The 17,871-nt window shown below is 42.9% G+C and overlaps 1 protein-coding gene across 1 annotated transcript in view; it reads left to right on the forward strand.

Annotated features, from left to right (window-relative positions):
- Positions 1-17,871, forward strand: part of GTF2E1 (general transcription factor IIE subunit 1) — a 93,882-nt gene that overhangs the window by 10,377 nt on the left and 65,634 nt on the right. The window contains exon 2 of the mRNA XM_048819085.2: positions 7,564-8,041. Coding sequence (XP_048675042.1) covers positions 7,594-8,041 — 448 coding nt within the window. The 5' untranslated portion in view covers positions 7,564-7,593. The remainder of the gene's footprint in view (positions 1-7,563; positions 8,042-17,871) is intronic.

Here is a 17,871-nt window from a genome sequence, read left to right on the forward strand (position 1 = left end):
GAACAGATAAAATGGGAATGAACACAGAGAAGGAAGACCTAAAAAGTGAGTTCTAGATATGCATTTATGAGAGTAAAAAGAAAAGGAGTACTTGTGGCACCTTAGAGACTAACCAATTTATTTGAGCATGAGCTTTCGTGAGCTACAGCTCACTTCATCTGATGAAGTGAGCTGTAGCTCACGAAAGCTCATGCTCAAATAAATTGGTTAGTCTCTAAGGTGCCACAAGTACTCCTTTTCTTTTTGCGAATACAGACTAACACGGCTGTTCCTCTGAAACCTGTCATTTATGAGAGTGTTACTTTTTTTTCCCCTTTTGACTCCATGCTGGTGGAGAACACTGATGGCCCATTTACACTAAGACTCCTATCAATGCTAACTAGTGGAGATAAATAATGTTAGTAAGAGGAAACTTCTAAAAATTTACTCAGTGTAGTACTTTTTTTATGTGGGATGTGGAGAGTTAACTGTTAAAATGCCCCATCTGATTGATTTTATGGCATGGGTTTACTTTTAACAGAGGAGTTGGAGATGGATATCCAAGCACTGCCTTCTTTCTGCCATTTGTAGCATGCAACCTATTCACATTGGTGGGCATTCGGTATCCAAGCTGAGGGCAGGATACAGCCCTGAGTCAGGAAAAAAGCATGGGGGAAGGGAGTGCCAGGAGAGAATGGGGGAATGATTTTTTTTGTTTGTTTTTTTTTACTCTGCAAGAACTGAGGAGGAGGAAGGAGGCCAGGGATAGACCAATTTTAACTTCTTTATTATTGAGCTGTACCATATAAAGCCTAATTACTCAGCCACCAAGATCATCAGGTCAGGTAAACTGAGAGGAGCATAATCTTCAGCTGCAGCAAAGACATGAGGGAGGGAAGGGATACAGTGGGGTTTGGAGGGGGATTGAAAAGAGGCAACGCTTGAGTTGGTAATGGCAGAAAGGCAGCTGTCACTAAGGAGAGGGGGTCTGTGCATGTGTCAGGTACCAAGAACTCACTGTTTGCAAGCTTTTCTTGGGCTGCAGAGCATGGTATTGTTCTATAAATAATTGTGAGCAAAATCCTAAGCAATCTCAGCTGACAGGTGATTCAGCAGCTGTTGAGTCACGTGCAGGGCTTAGTGATTGCACAGTGATGGCTCATTAGTGTGCTCAGATGAAGAACATCAAAGGCTTTCTTGCTGCCAGGGTGATGGTGCTCCCTGTCAGCTCTGAAGAATATGAGTCCTGGATCTCATGGTTTGGGAGAGTAGGGGTTTGTGATAGTAATGACAAGACAGGATATTAGTGCAGGCTTTCTCTCTCTATATTTTGTCCTCCTCCTTTACTTGTGGTCTGTCCGCTCTAGAAGTGGAAGGTGACAGAGAGGACTCATGGAAGTGAACACCAAGACAGGTAAAACTGTCTCCTGATGGTGAAATATCCCAATTTAAATTCCCTTGGATTAAGAAAATATGTCTCATAAACAATACCAGGTTTACTAAGACGCCCATGTCAGGTCCACCCTGGGAAGGGGCCCAAAATGACTCTAGCACCGGGGCTGCGGCAGGAGAAGGGACACAGAGAGCTCCAGCCCCAGGGCCATGGTAGGGGGTGCAGAGACATTTATTCTAATTAAGTTTATGAACAGCCATCAGCTGGAAAGTAGCTCTCCTTAACTGGAAAGAAGAGATCTTTATGAGCAAGGCCGGATTAACCGTTTTGGGCTTGGTGCCAAACATATTTGTGGGCCCCCTTGGGGAACAAACTTGGTCCCTGGATCCCACTTCCAGCCCCGCCTGCTATAGTGGGGGCTTGAGACGTCCTCCAGTCCTGGGGTTGCATGCAGGTTGACAGGTCCTCGAGCCCCGGGGCTGTAGCGGGGGGGCAGAGAGAAAGTGCAACTTTCAAATGTAGATTTTTTTTTTTTTTTATTATTTTTTACATAACTGCACTCAAATATAAAACAATGTAAAATGTCTTCTTTACCTTGCAATGCTGGCTACAAAAGTACCATGTGAATGTCTGTTCTCGCTTTCAGGTGACGTAATTAAGAAGTGGGCAGCATTTATCTCCTGCAAATGTAAACAAACTTGTTTGTCTTAGCAATTGGCTGAACAAGAAGTAGGACTGAATGGACTTGTAGACTCTAAAGTTTTATATTGTTTTGTTTTTGAGTGCAGTTATGTAACAAAAAAATCTACGTGTGTAAATTACACTTTCAGGATAAAGAGACTGCACTACAGTCCATTGAAAAATACTATTTTTTTTTTTTTTTGGTTTTTACAGTGCCAATATTTGTAATAAAAATAATATAAAGTGAGCACTGTACACTTTGTATTCTGTCTTGTAATTGAAATCAATATATTTGAAAATGTAGAAAAACATCAAAAATATTTGTAATAAACAATAGAATACCAATTTAAATTTAATAGTGCGATTAAAACTGCAATTAATCACAAATATTTTTTAATCAAGTTAATTTGTTTTGAGTTAATCACGTGAGTTAACTGCGATTAATTGACAACCCTAGCAATAGCCAATTTAGAATATTTTGAATGTGTAGTTGGGATTATGTTTTCCAATGTGTATTACTTTGCATTTATCAACATTGAATTTCATCTACCATTTTGATGCCCAGTCACTCAGTTTTGTGAGATTCCTTTGTAACTCTTCACAGTCTGTTTTGGCTTTACCTATCTTGAGTAATTTTATGTCATCTGCAAACTTTGCTGCCTCACTGTTTACTCCTTTTTCCAGATCAGTTACGAATATGTTGAACAGCATTGGTCCCAGTACAGATACCTGGGGGACCCCCCCCCATTTATTCTCTCTATTCTGAAAACTGAGCATTTATTCCTACCCTTTGTTTCCTATCTTTTTAATCAGTTAATGATCCATGGGAGGACCTTCCCTCTTATCCCAAGACTGCTTACTTTGCTTAAGAGACTTTGGTGAGGGACCTTGTCAAAGGCTTTTTGAAAGTCTAAGTACACTATATCCACTGGATCACCCTTGTCCACATGTTTGTCGACCTCTTTGAGAGAATTCTAATAGATTGGTGAGGCATGATTTTCCTTTACAGAAGCTGTGTTGAATCTTCCCCAACAAATTGTGTTCAACTATGTGTCTGATAATTCTGTTCTTCACTATAGTTTCAACCAGATTGCCTGGTACTGAAGTTAGGCTTACTGGTCTGTAATTGCCAGGATTGCCTCTGGAGCTTTTTTTAAAAATTGGCATGACATTAGCTATTCTCCAGTCATCTGGTACAGAAGTTAATTTAAGTGATAGGTTACATAAAATTTCATATACGACTTCCTTCAGAAATCTTGGGTGAATACCATCTGGTCCTGGTGACATATTATTTTTTAATTTATCACTTAAACGTCCTGTATTGACACCTCAATATGGGACAGTTCCTCAGATTTGTCACCTAAAAAGTATGGCTGAGGTGTGGGAATCTCCCGCACATCCTCTACAGTAGCTGTTTTCAAACTGTGGGTCGGGACCCCAAAGCGGGTCACAACTGTATTTTAATGGGGTTGCCAGGGCTGGATTAGATTTACTGGGGCCTGGGGCCAAAGCCCAAGGGTTTCAGTCCTGGGCAATAGGGCTCAGGTTACAGGCTCCCTGCCTGGAGCTGAAGCCCTTTGGCTTTGCGCCCCCCTCCTCCCATCCCAGGGCGGTGTGGCTTGGGTGGGCTCAAGTTTCAGTTCCCCCCTCCTGGGATCATGTAGTAATTTTTGTTATCAGAAGGGGGTTGCGGTGCACTAAAGTTTGAGAACCCCTGCTCTACAGTGTAGATTGATGCAGATAATTCTTTTAGCTTTTCCGTGCTGGTCTTGTTTTTCCTGAGTGCTCGTTTAGCACCTCAGTCATCCAGTGACTCCACTGATTGGTTTGCAGGATTCCTGCTTCTGATGTATTTAAAAAAAATCTGCTGTTAGTTTGTGTGTCTTTTGCTAGTTGCTCTTCAAATTCTTTTTTGGGCTGCCAAATCATACTTTTACACTTGACTTGCCAGAGTTTATGCAACTTTCTGTTTTCCTCCATAGGATTTGACTTCCAATTCTTAAAGGATGCCTTTTTGCCTCTAACAGCCTCTTTTACCCTGTTTGTTTTTTGTTTTTTTGTTTTGTTTTGGTCTTGCTGTTTTTTTTTATTTGGGGTATACATTTAATCTGAGCCTCTATTATGGTGTTTTTTAAAACGTTTTCATGCAGCTTGCAGGCATTTTACTCTTGTGACTGTTCTTTTCAATTTCCATTTAAGTAGCTTCCTCATTTTTGTGTGGTTCCCCTTCTTGAAGTTAAATGCTACTGTGGTGGGTTTCTTTGGTATTTTACCTCCTTCCCCCCCCTCCCCCCGATGTTTGTTGCTATTACCAAGCTGTACCTATATTCACCTCTTGAACCAGATCCTGTGCTCCACTTAGAACTAAATCGAGAATTGCCTCTTCCTTTGTGGGTTCCAGGATTAGCTGCTCCAAGAAGCAGTCATTAATGGTGTCTAAAAATTTTATCTCTGCGTCATGTCCTGAGGTGACATATACCAGTCAATATGGGGATAGTTGAAATCCCCCATTATTAGTGAGTTCTATATAGCAGTTCTATTTTTATAGCCTCTTTAATCTCCCTGAGTATTTCATAGTCACCATAACCATCTCAGTCACGTGGTCAGTAGTATGTTCCTACTGCTATACTCTTGTTGATCAAACATGGAATGTCCATCGATAGAGATTCTGTGGTACAGTTTGATTCATTTAAGATTTTTACGATATTTGTGTCATAAACATACAGCTAAGGGTAGTATAAAATCCCTCCTTTACCTGTAAGGGGTTAAGAAGCTCAAATAACCTGGTTGGCACCTGACCAAAAGGACAAATCAGGGAAGAAGATCCTTTCAGATCTGTGGGGGGAGGTTTTGTTTTGCGCTCTCTTTGTTGCGCTCTCTTGGACAGAGAGGGACCAGGGTAGGAAAAGCCATCTCCTAAAACCCTACTTGAAATAAGTAAGATTACAAAAATTGTAAGTAATAGCAAGGAAATGTGTTAGCTTATTTTTTGTTTTAGTTTGCGAGTTTTCCTTGTGCTAAGAAGGAGGTTTATTCCTGTTTTTGTAACTTCAAAGTTTTCCCTAGAGGGGAATCCTGATTGGTTTTTAGTGTCCTAAAAACCCAAGTGTCTGGTCTGTGCTCACCTTGTTTACCTAGTTGGTTGGTATATTATTCTCAAGCCTCCCCAGGAAAGGGGGTGAAGGGACTTGGGGGGATATTTTGGGGAAAAAGGAACTCCAAGTGGTCCGTTTCCTGAATCTTTGTCTAACTCACTTGGTGGCAGCAGCAGAAACCGTCCAAGGACAAGGAAGGATTTGTGCCTTGGGGAAGTTTTTGAAATAAGCTTAGGGGGTCTTTCATGCGTGTCCCCACATCTGTACCCCAGAGTTCAGAGTGGGGAGGGAACCCTGACAATTTGACTCTATGCTTTCTTTCTCATATAATGCTACACCTCCACCATTACAACCTACTCTCATCCCTATATATTTTGAATTCTGGTATTAGTGTCCCATTGATTACCATTGTTCCACCAAGTTTCTGTGATGCCTATTATAGCAATATCTTCATTTAATACCAGGCACTCGAGTTCACCCATCTTACTATTTAGATTTCTGGCATATGTATACAAGCACTTATAGAATTTGTCAATCTTTAGTTATCTGCCTTCATGTGATGTAATTGAATGGGACTCCTTTTCATTTGAATGTTTCTCTTCAGTTCCCATTTGTACTTTATCAACTTCTATCCTCTCTTCGTTAGTAGGATACAGAGGATCCCCGTTAAGATCCCCTAAGGGATGTCTCTGTCCAAACTGTGTGCTCCTCTGTACCTGTTAGCTTTCCCCCGCCCTTAATTTAAACACTCTTCTGTGACCCTCTTTAATTTTATATGCCAGCAATTTGGTTCCATTTTGGTTTAGGTGGAACCTATCTTTCCTGGATAGGCTCCTCCTTTCACAAAAGGTTCTCCAGTTCCTAATAAATCTAAAACCCTCCTCCATACACCATTGTTTCATCCACGCATTGAAGCCCTGCCATTCTGCCTGTCTAATTGGCCTTGATGGTAGAACTGAAAGCATTTCAGAGAATGCTACCATGGAGCTCCTGGACTTGAATCTCTTATCTAGCAGCCTAAATTGGCCTCCAGGACCTGTCTCCTACTTTTCCCTTTGTCATTGATGCCTACATGAACCACATCACTGGCTCCTCCCCAGCAGTGCACATAAGTCTGTCTAGATGTCTTGAGAGACCTGCAACCTTCGGACCTGGCAAGCAATTCACCATGCGGTTCTCTTGGTCATCACAAACCCAACTATCTATATTTCTAATGATCAAATCCCCCATTACTATTATTGGTCTCTGCCTAACAACTGAGGTCCCCTCCCCCAGTGTGTGAGAATACCATGACATCATCTGGAAGAAGGGTCCCAACTATGACATCATTTCCCTCCGCTCCACTTTAATGTTCTCCTTCCCTGAGACTTTCATCCTCCTCCTCAACAGCACAGAGGCAGTAGAACCACTCTACTGTGTCCCGGAAAGTATCGTCTCTGTACCTCTCTTAGCTCCTCCAGTTCAGCTACTCTGGCCTCAAGAGCCTGTGATACAAACTGCTTGTATTGACTACATACATATGCCTCCTGCCCATAACGCAGGTAATCGTACATGCTGTATTCAGTGCAATAAAATGGGCAGGCTCCGCTTAGCTGCTAGGCTTCTGCCTGCCTTAGTTTTACTCCTGCAGCTATTTTTTGGGCGTGGGGGGGGAAGGGGGAGAGTGTTTATTGGCCTACATTTAGAGAATGGAGATGTATCTGGCTCTCACGCTCCCTCTCTAAACTCCCCTGCTAGTCCTCTGGTTGCTTAGAAGCTGGCTTTTTAACCCCCAATTCTCCCTGAGTAGACCCATCCACTGGTTTACAGATCCTAAAGGGTTTAGGGATCAAAGCTCTCAGCTTTGCCTGGCAGGCCTTAGGCTCAGCACATGGTGCCCCAACCAGACCACACTATAAACTGCAGGCAGGCAGGCACACTGCAAGCACACAGACAGACAACAAACTCACCCCAATCATCATGTTATCACTCCTCCTTCACCTGGAGAACTCCCTCATTAAACTCTCTCCAAATGTCAAACTGTGACTTATTTCTGTGTGATGATGTGTCTCATTGTAGTCTTTTGGTGCTTGCTTCCTAATTGTAAGTCTCAGCTGATCATGTAGCTCTATAAAAGCTCAAAGGCAAGAGATATTTAATGTTACAGCAGAGCAGGTGGAAATGAAATCTATTAGGTGGTACGGTAGAAAAAAATCACCAAAATTTTCCCATTTTGCAGTGGAAACTGTGCACTGTCTAATCGTACTGTGCTGTTAGGTGCATTATTAATACCTGAAGAGAGTGTTGAGGGATGGGGAAGGGGAAATGAAAAACTATTATTTTTAGTGTTCCTTCCTTTTTTAGGTTTTGGTAACCTGGATCAAAACTGTTTAAATGAGGGGAAATAATTTATAGTCCATCTTCTTTTCCTTGCAGTATACATGAAGCTTCAGTGTCGTACCTGATATGACAGACCCGGACGTCCTCACTGAAGTCCCAGCGGCTCTGAAGCGCCTTGCCAAGTATGTGGTGCGTGGTTTTTATGGCATTGAACATGCTTTGGCGCTGGACATCCTCATCCGGAATCCTTGCGTAAAGGAGGAGGACATGTTGGAACTGCTGAAGTTTGATCGGAAGCAACTGCGGGCAGTTCTCAACACCCTGAAGGGGGACAAGTTCATCAAATGCAGGATGAGAGTGGAGACAGCTCCGGATGGCAAAACCACCCGGCACAACTACTACTTCATCAATTATCGTCTGCTGGTCAATGTGGTGAAGTACAAGCTGGACCACATGAGGAGGAGGATTGAGACAGACGAGAGAGACTCCACCAATCGTGCCTCCTTCAAATGTCCTATTTGTTTCAGCACCTTCACAGACTTGGAGGCCAATCAGCTGTTTGATCCCATGACAGGTATGGTGCAAGCATCAAATGCTTTTGTTTTTTCTTTCATCATTTAGGGTCCAGAATTTCAGGAAATGCAGTGCTTTTCAGTAGTGAAACATACTTCGGTGATTGTGATCTTTCTCCTGGGTTTTCCTGGAACTGGGGGCACTGTGCTTCAAGAGGTGCTAATATTGGAATGAAGTACAAAAGTCAAACCCAAAGTCCTTATAGTTTGTAATCAAAGATTCCATGTTGCTTCTTGAAATTTCAACATGGGTAATTACATGGTCTTATTAGTTTTTCCCTTTCAGTTTGATTAGAACATGGTATTCTTTCCTTCCTGACCTCAACTGTTCTGTAGTGTTGCTGGGAGATATTAAACAATTGCCACCTTTTGCCCCAGTGGTTGGCTGTGTTTTGGTGATGGATGCAGTATTACTTATATAGTTGTACAATCAAGGAGCAGTGTTTATAAAGTAAATACTTGTAAGGATGTTTGGGTAAAAGGCAGTATAGAAATGAAAGCTCAGTATCACAATCAAATTCAAAGGAGAAGAAAGCAGTGTGTCCTTGTTGGTAGTAAGTAGACTTTCACCACATGCTGCTCTTGCCCGTACATAAGAACGGCTATACTGGGTCAGACCAAAGGTCCATTTAGCCTGGTATCCTGTCTTCCGACAGTGGCCAATGCCAGGTGCTCCAGAGGGAATGAACAGAACAGGTTATCATCAAGTGATCCATCTGCTGTTGCCCATTCCCAGCTTCTAGCGAACAGGCTAGGGCAGAGGTGGGCAAACTATGGCCTGCAGGACCGTCCTGCCCGGCCCCATAGCTCCCGACCAGGGAGGCTAGCCCCCGTCCCCTCCCCTGCCGTCCCCTCTCCCCTGGAGTTACGCCGCCACGCGGGCAGTGTGGCTTCCGGCCGCCCACCTCCCAGGCTTTCCAATAAGCCTGTCCTGCTCATATGAATGGTGTGGTAAGGGGGAGGGGGAGTTGGATAAGGGGCAGGAGGTCCTGGGCGACAGTCAGGGGACAAGGAGCAGTTGGATGGGGTAGAGGTTGGGGCGGGGGTGCTCAGGGAACAGGGGGGGTTGGATAGGAGTTCTGGGGGGCAGTTAGGGATGGGGGTCCCCGGAGGGGGCAGTTAAGGGACAAGGAGTGGGGGGTTGGATGGGTCAGGGGTTCTGGGGGGCCTGTCGGGGCGGGGATGTGGATAGGGGTCAGGGCAGTCAGGGGACAGGGAGCGGGGGGGTGTGTCCCTGGAGGAGGCGGTCAGGGACAAGGAGCAGGGGGGGTTGGATGGGTCAGCAGTTCTGAGGGGGGCAGTCAGGGGGCAGGAAGTGGGAGGGGGTGCATGGGAGGTGGGGGCCAGGCAGTCTATGGAGGCACAGCCTTCCCTACCCAGCCCTCCATAAAATCATAGAATATCAGGGTTGGAAGGGACCTCAGGAAGTCATCTAGTCCAACCCCCTGCTCAAAGCAGGACCGATCCCTGACTAAATCATCTCAGCCAGGGCTTTGTCAAGCCTGACCTTAAAAACTTCTAGGGAAGGAGATTCCACCACCTCCCTAGCTAACGCATTCCAGTGTTTCACTACCCTCGTAGTGAAAAAGTTTTTCCTAATATCCAACGTAAATCTCCCCCACTGCAACTTGAGACCATTACTCCTTGTTCTGTCATCTGCTACCACTGAGAACAGTCTAGAGCCATCCTCTTTGGAACCCCCTTTCAGGTAGTTGAAAGCAGCTATCAAATCCCCCCCTCATTCTTCTCTTCTGAAGACTAAACATCCCCAGTTCCCTCAGCCTCTCCTCATAAGTCATGTGTTCTAGGCCCCTAATCATTTTTATTGCCCTCCGCTGGACTCTTTCCAATTTTTCCACATCCTTCTTGTAGTGTGGGGCCCAAAACTGGACACAGTACTCTAGATGAGGCCTCACCAATGTCAAATAGAGGGGAACGACCACATCCCTCAATCTGCTGGCAATGCCCCTACGTATACATCCCAAAATGCCATTGGCCTTCTTGGCAACAAGGGCACACTGTTGACTCATATCCAACTTCTAATCCACTGTAACCCCTAGGTCCTTTTCTGCAGAACTGCTGCCGAGCCATTCGGTCCCTAGTCTGTAGCGGTGCTTTGGATTCTTCCGTCCTAAGTGCAGGACTCTGCACTTGTCCTTGTTGAACCTCATCAGATTTCTTTTGGCCCAATCCTCCAATTTGTCCAGGTCCCTCTGTATCCTATCCCTACCCTCCAGCGTATCTACCACTCCTCCATACCTTTTTGCAACCCCGATGTGGCCCTTGGGCCAAAAAGTTTGCCCACCTCTGGGCTAGGGACATCATCCCTGCCCATCCTGGCTAATAGCCATTGATAGACCTATCCTCTATGAATTTATCTAGTTCATTTTTGAACCCTGTTACAGTCTTGGCCTTCACAACATCCTCTGGCAAGGAGTTCCACAGACTGACTGGGAGTTGTGTGGAAAAAATATTTCCTTTTGTTTGTTTTAAACCTGCTGCCTATTAATTTCATTCAGTGACCCATAGTTCTTGTGTTTGAGAAGGAGTAAATAACACTTCCGTATTTACTTCACACCAGTCATGATGTGTTATAGACCTCTGTCATATCCCCTCTTAATTGTCTGCTTTTCAAGCTTAAAAGTACCAGTCTTATTAGTCTCTCCTCATACCCCCTAGTTCCATACCCTTAATCATTTTTGTTGCCCTTTTCTGGACCTTTTCCAAGTCCAATATATATATTTTTGAGATGGGGTGATCACATCTGTACACAATATTCAAGATGTGGGCTTACCATGGATTTATGTAGAGGCAATATGATATTTTCTGTCTTATTATCTGTTCCTTTCTTGATGATTCCCAACATTCTATTTTCTTTTTTGACTGCCTCTGCACATTGAGCGGATGTTTTCAGAAAACTATCCACAATGACTCCAAGATCTCTCTGAGTGGTAACAGCTAATTTAGACCCCCTCATTTTATGTGTATAGTTGGATTATGTTTTCCAATGTACATTACTTTGCATTTATCAGTATTGTGGTTGGTTGTGTGTGGTTTACTGTTAGGGTCTATTGGGGTAACAATGGAACCAGTCAGGAAAGTAAAAAAATAAATATATTACTGTTTAAAGTCAGTCATTAAATAAATCTGCCAGATTTGTCCATGATTGAGGGTAAACAAGATTTTTCTTTGTGTGATTGCCCACATGGTATTCCACTGTTGATGCACAACTTTTAAACAGGCTGGGTTTTTTGCCAGGGGCTGTATCTTGGGAACTCTTTGGTTTAAATGTCCCCAAATTTGGCTCGTTAACAGAATCCCATGTGTAAATGATACACATCAAATTTCAGGGCAATCTGATTAAAGAGTTGAGCTTTAAACAGAAAGCTGATCTTAACCTTAACTATCATGAGGTTGTCACCCTGCTGAAGTATAGCTGGAGGTAGAGATGAAAATGGCAGATAGCTAAAGTAAAACACTATCTCTTACAGAGGCTTCTGGGGGAAAATGTTAATCTTTTGTTCTGTGACCTTTTAAAACCATGCAATCTGCAGAAATGTACTTTCTACAGGCAAAGTGTTGCAAGATTGTCAGAATCTAAATAACTCAGTACCATCTCCTCAAATGGATTTTTTAGTACTTAAGAGAAAACACAAGGCATTAAATATCCGCAAGTACATTCTGTTGTTCATGTGGGTTAGCCACATGCTATATGTAAGAGTACAAGCTTCAGTGTTTTCTTAACCAGTAGAGGGAGATGCTCTGTTCTGTCTGGAGACAGTGGTTGGAGAAGATGAATTTGTTAACCGTTACCAACATAGAAAAGCATTTGATAGCTTTATTTTCTGTAGCTCAGGTTAATCGAGTCTGGATGGGTGATGCACACCTTTGATGTTTCTTCCCCTTTTCATAGCCCAATCATATTTGTGAATCTGACATAGTGTAACATTCAGTTGTCAGATTCAAGGTTAATCTGAAAGAAAAATTACTTGACTAGAAACTGCAAGGGAGAGTGGGTTGTGGTGAGGGAGAGACAGAAGCTAGAGATCCCACATTGAATTTAACAGACTTGTGTTGGGCTCTGTTTATTTATAGTACTCAATTGAAGCACTGCATTTTATTGAAAAACTAAGCTATATCAGAGTATTTAGCAGGATAATATTTGAATTTGGTTTTGAAGCTAGAAAGAAAACAAATCTAAGGTTCCCTGTGGTTGAAGAGAGATCTCTTTTTCTCTCCTCCTTCCCCCTTCTCTACCCCCCCCCCCACATCATAGTCACATCATCCTTTTATTGTACCACATTGCTTTCTATTTTTATTATTGTGAGAAAAATCTTAAGGTAAACATATTGCATTATTGGGTTGGCTTTATGTTCTCGTACAGAATGGGACATCCACCCATAGACTAGGCAATGGCTTATTTTAAAAATTAGATTGAACAAGACACTAAAGAAGGTACTCTAAAGGGTAGCCATTGGAAAGGGGATGGAGTAGATGCCCGGATAGGTTTCTTCCATCACTATATTCTCCTGCTATATGGAATCAGAAGTAGTTGACCCTTTCCTCCCTGACTTTTTGCTCTTGCATTCATAATAATAATCTTGGTGCTATTTTAGTGTTGTCAGTTTCCTGCATGGTATCAGTGACATATTGTTAATATAGTTAAATGAAATTTAAGCTGTGTAAGGAGGGGGAGATATAAATGTTAAAATGAAAATCAGTGGAGTCTTTTTTTAAAAAAAGAATAAATTTCAGTCCTGCACTGCATATTCTTGTGCTTAACAGCAACATTCGACTGTATAACGCACTTAGTTTGCTTTTCTCTAGCACCTTTCAAACTCCAGCTTTCTCAAAGCACCTTGAGCTTTCTCAAAGCACCTTGAGCTAAGGTAAGGCAGTAACTGTGGAACTGAGCTCTCGTGTGGCCTGGAATGTCTTATTGAGGAAAGGGATTTTGACCAAACTCCTGTTGTGCCTTGAGCATCTCATCTCTTAAAATCCCATAATTTCTCTGAGTGCCCAGCTTCTCACTTCATCCCCTCCAGAGTATTCTAAACACATCTGCCAAAAGCCTCTGTCTTCTCTCACTATTCAGTCTCCCCATTTTCTCACTCAGACCCTGCACTAAAGCCCACCCACCCATTTCCCTTTCTTGTGTTGCCCATTCTCATCTCTTCTCATTTTTCATGGTCTCCCTTGTCCACTTCTCACTCCATGTCTCTTCATTCTGCTCTCTCTCGTCCTACCTTTAAAAAAAAAAAAATTACTAAGACCCATGTGTTCCATGAAGCTGTGTATCTAGCCTTTTCTTTATTCAGTATAGTATTGAATCATAACCTGAGCCCGCAAGATCTTTGGAGCAGGTATTGTGGCTGTATTTTCTCTACTGTACAGGGCCATGTACATATTATATATCAATGATTTAAAAAAAAAACAGCCAACTCTACAACCTCCAGCAGGGCTCAAAAATTCATTTGTTTGCTCATCACTGGCATGTCAGACATTTTTCCTGGAAAAGACTCTAAGCCTTCCCCTTCTGAAGAACTTCAGTTTCTATTTTTAAATTTTTCACCACCATGGTTGCAAAGATCGCTTTCCATTTGTGACCTTAATGTAAACTAATGCAGTGTTACCACAGCTTAAGGGTCTTTGTCACTGATCAGAGCTATGTCAGGTAGCAGGTAGAGACTCTGCTCACTTTCACTGCTCAGAAATGAAATTGGTGGTAATGTCAGTTTCACTCTGCTTCAGATTGGCAAATCTCTGAGCTACACCTAAAGACAAATGGGGAAATTCATATTGTAGATAAGGCACACACATTTAACACTAATGGTAATGCTTAGAATGACTCAAGGGATGTGGTAGATTGTCCATTACTTGAAATCCTTAAATCAAGATTGTATGTCTGTCTGAAAGATATACTTCAGTTTAACCACAAGGTATTGGACATTCAGGAATTAGTGGGTGCAAGTTTATAGTTAGCACTATGCAGAATGTCAAATGGCCTTCTTGGCCTTACAGTTATAATTCACTGGAGCTGTTGCTCATAGAGTCCTGGTGGCCATCCTCTCATATTTTGAAGTGATGTCTGTGACATTACCCAGGGTACAATCTGAACTGATGAACAGCTGCGTCCACTCAGTTCTCCAACCTGGGGTGACTTTTACACTGCTTTGCTGTGAGAGCAACCACTCTTGGTCTGCTCACACAGTCTCCCACATGTAATTTAGTCCCAGTTATTGTATATGAGTGCTATAGCTAGCCACTCCTGAATTACACTGCAGAGCAACACCAGCAAGCTCCCAGTCCCAGACTTTCCCCAGAAATGTATGTCTTATAGTGCCCAGTTCCCTCTTGAACAGTAAATCCTGTTATCTCAAATACTTTCGCAAACACTTCAGTACAAACGCATTGTTTTAGCTAAAACAAATATATTATCTACAAAAGATAAATTTTAAATGAATATAAGTAATGAGGCATAAAAGTCAGAATTAGTTACAAGAAAATAAAGGTAAAACACAACTAATGCCTACCTTAACACTCTACATGAATTCAAAGCAAAGTCTCTCTCACCACGTGTTTCTGCAGTCTTACTGGCTGACTTTCTTTCAGTCAGGATCCCTCCCCTGGTCCAAAGCTGTTTCCTTTCTTCTTTAGTTGTTGTGGATGCTGTGGGTAGAGAGAAAGGGAGGAATAATTTGGGGCATCTGCTCTCCCTTCTTACAGTTCTTTCTGTTCTTCGAGAATCATCTCCAGCTAAGGTTCAGGAGACAAAGTCTGTGTGGACATGAACCCCAAGTTGTTCCTGGGTCAAGATGTAGTTTGGTTTTTTTTTTTTGCCCATGCCCTCTTTCCTGCCAAAGAATGGCCACTTAATCAGGTGCTGGTTCATTTGGTTTTGTTGACACCTGGCTCAGGTGTTGGCTAGCGTTTTGTCTCTGGGGAACTGGTTTGTGACTGCTCCCCAGACTTGAAGCATGTCTTTCAGTAATAGCATGCAATAGAATCTTATAACTTTGTAACAGAGTTGCCATACACATTTTACCAGGACAATAATGGTCAGCAAATGATGAGTTTTCAAATGATACCTTAGATAAGGACAGCCATACTGGGTCAGAACAAAGGTCCATCTAGCCCAGGATCCTATCTTCTGACAGTCAGGTGCTTCAGAGGGAATGAACAGAACAGGTAATCATTGAGTGATCCATCCCCTGTGTCCACTCACAAGGCATACTTTATACGAAATATAACATAGTCCTGTAAAAGGGGTACAGACTGTCACAACATCTGGCTGGTATGTCTAATCTTTACAGCTATAAAGCATCTGCTAAAGTTTTCATGCCATGACCTACAGTGTTCATGCCATGTCTGTGTGAGTGAGTTTTGTCAACACAAGCACAGAAAATATTTGCCACGTACACCCCTCTCTTGGCTTTACAAATCCAAACACACACAAATGGAAAGATGTCCCTAACCCTTTTGTGAATATTGCTAAGCCATTGCCACTTCAGTGGAAAAGGTTGTTCCTGCAGCTTTCTTGCCTTTTATTATTCTGCTGACTCTCTGTTCTTTTGAAGGTGCATGCTTGGTAATACCGTCTCCCAAGTGTGTCATCCTTTTCGACATGGAAATCTGTTTAGATGTCAGATCAAGAACACACATGGAATCCTGTTACTTGTGTTGCAGTAGATTGTATTGTTGGATTCGTATTTAAACTTATAGCATGCAAGCCTAGTCAGTGTCCGCGCTGATGCTAAAAACTTACTGTGCTGTGAAGGGGCTTAGATTTGGGGGACAGGACTAAAGCACTAGATTTTAGCCAGTAGTGGGGTCTTTTGTTACAGTGATAAATATTTGAGCCAGCATTGGCAGTAGGAGGAAATATGGGAGGCTCCTGAAATACAACACACCTAGAAAGGATGGCAGAGTCAGGATTATAGCATCTTGAAATTTAAAGTAGACCTATAAGGGAGTAAAGCATTGAGATTACCCTATATAACATGGTAGGGTAGGTGAGATTACCCTATATAACATGATAAAGGCCTAATCCTTATAAAGTGGATGACTGATTAGCGATGTATGAGTTATATAAAAGTAAGTTTTGTAGGCCTGCAAAATTATGTGGTTGTTATAACCTTTTAGAGATGGGGAAAGTGCAAACAAAGGGGAAACAATACTAACATCTGGTCATTCTGTTACTAAGTTTTTGTAGTGTCTAAAGTAAACAAGTAAAGTCCCTGTCAAATAATAGGATGGATAATTTTCTTTATGATAAAAAGGGGAACAACGTGTTACGTAAGTTATTGTGTAATTTGTAACGTCATGTATGGCAATAACTATGTCCCAATAGTAAAAGAAAGATTTGGAGTAGTGAATGAGGAGTGTTGATAAAAGATTGTGCAATATTGTGTATAAAAGATCATGTCGGAAACGAGAATCTCTGCCTTTCTCCTTGTAAATATAGCCAGTTCACTGGCTTGCTACATTCCACCTGGTCCCTGGGGTGTAACACTCTGTACCTGTGTAAATACAACCTGGTCCTTGGATTTGAGAACTCACTGTAAGGAGTGGTTTTTCTGCTTTCTGTGGGTTTGAGGTAACCTGTGGGCCTGGTGGAATTGGTCCTGAAATATCCTTAAAAGACCTATTGGATTCCATGTTCTCTGTCTTCGTTGTCCATTACTGAATGTCTCTGGCAAGAAAGGCATACAGATGACTATACTGGTGATAAGGTTCAGTGTGCGTGCATGTCTCCAGCTCTGAGATGAAATTTGAATTGTTCAGGCATGTAGGTGTATACGTGTGAATTTGGGGATCTTGCTGCTAGATCTTTTTGCTGTTGATCACCAAATTCTGCTGGGCAGACTCCAAGAGATTGCAGGGTGAATGGAAATGGCTCTGGTTCTTCTCATACCAAACCAAGAGAGGGTTGTAACAGGCAACAGATACTGTATCTTCAAAACCCTCTATGTGGCATTCCACAAGGCTTAATTTTCTCCCCTATTTTTTCAATGCAGGGTATGGGAGGATAATGTTGAGGCAACGGATGACACCTACCTCTAAATCACCTTTTATACCCAATATAACCAGCACCATCTTCTCAGCTAGGCATTGAGAAAGCTGGATCAGCACCTGTATGAAAGGCAAGTGTCCGAAACTGAACGCAGACAAGTGGAGCAAGGGAAGCATTTGTATTTTCCTCTTCTATAACCGTACCCTCTGTTGAGGGCTCGTGCTGTCAGATTATGTCCGTTCAGTGTTGGTGGCCTTTTAGACAGTGCTGTTAGAGCCCACATAGCTACAACTATGAAAAATACCCTTTTCCGTCTCTGGCTCTCCAGAAGGCACTGCCTCTCCCCTCCAACGCTCTTATACTTCACCTTGACCACTCTGATCCATGCCAGCTCCCACTGTGTCTGCATTACAAAAAATCACCACCACTTATGTGCCAGTTGGGGGAGTTTGTGGGCCTCAAACCGAGGCTAAGAAATTTAATGGATGATGCAGACTAAACTCAACTGAAATCGCTATCGATAGTATCTCCAGGTCAGGAGTGAGGAATACTTAAAGGATGGCACAAAGGCAGCTTGCCGTGCTGCTACCCATGGTATACCTGTTTGTGACTAAGTAGAGGGCTTTGATCTCCAGGGCTGTCAGTCTGGAACTTTTTACGGGCAACAGTATCACAGGCCAGGGGAGACGGAGCCTCCCCAAATAGCCAGGCGTGGCCCCGCCCATGCTGTACCTCCAGGCCCCCTCCTGCTTTCTGCTCTTCCTCCCCTGGCCCAGGGATGGAGGTGCCGGGGCTGGGGCCGCGCCACCGGCACGGTGC

The sequence above is a fragment of the Caretta caretta genome, chromosome 1 (genome assembly GCF_965140235.1).
Source record: "Caretta caretta isolate rCarCar2 chromosome 1, rCarCar1.hap1, whole genome shotgun sequence".
NCBI classification, from domain to species: domain Eukaryota; kingdom Metazoa; phylum Chordata; order Testudines; family Cheloniidae; genus Caretta; species Caretta caretta.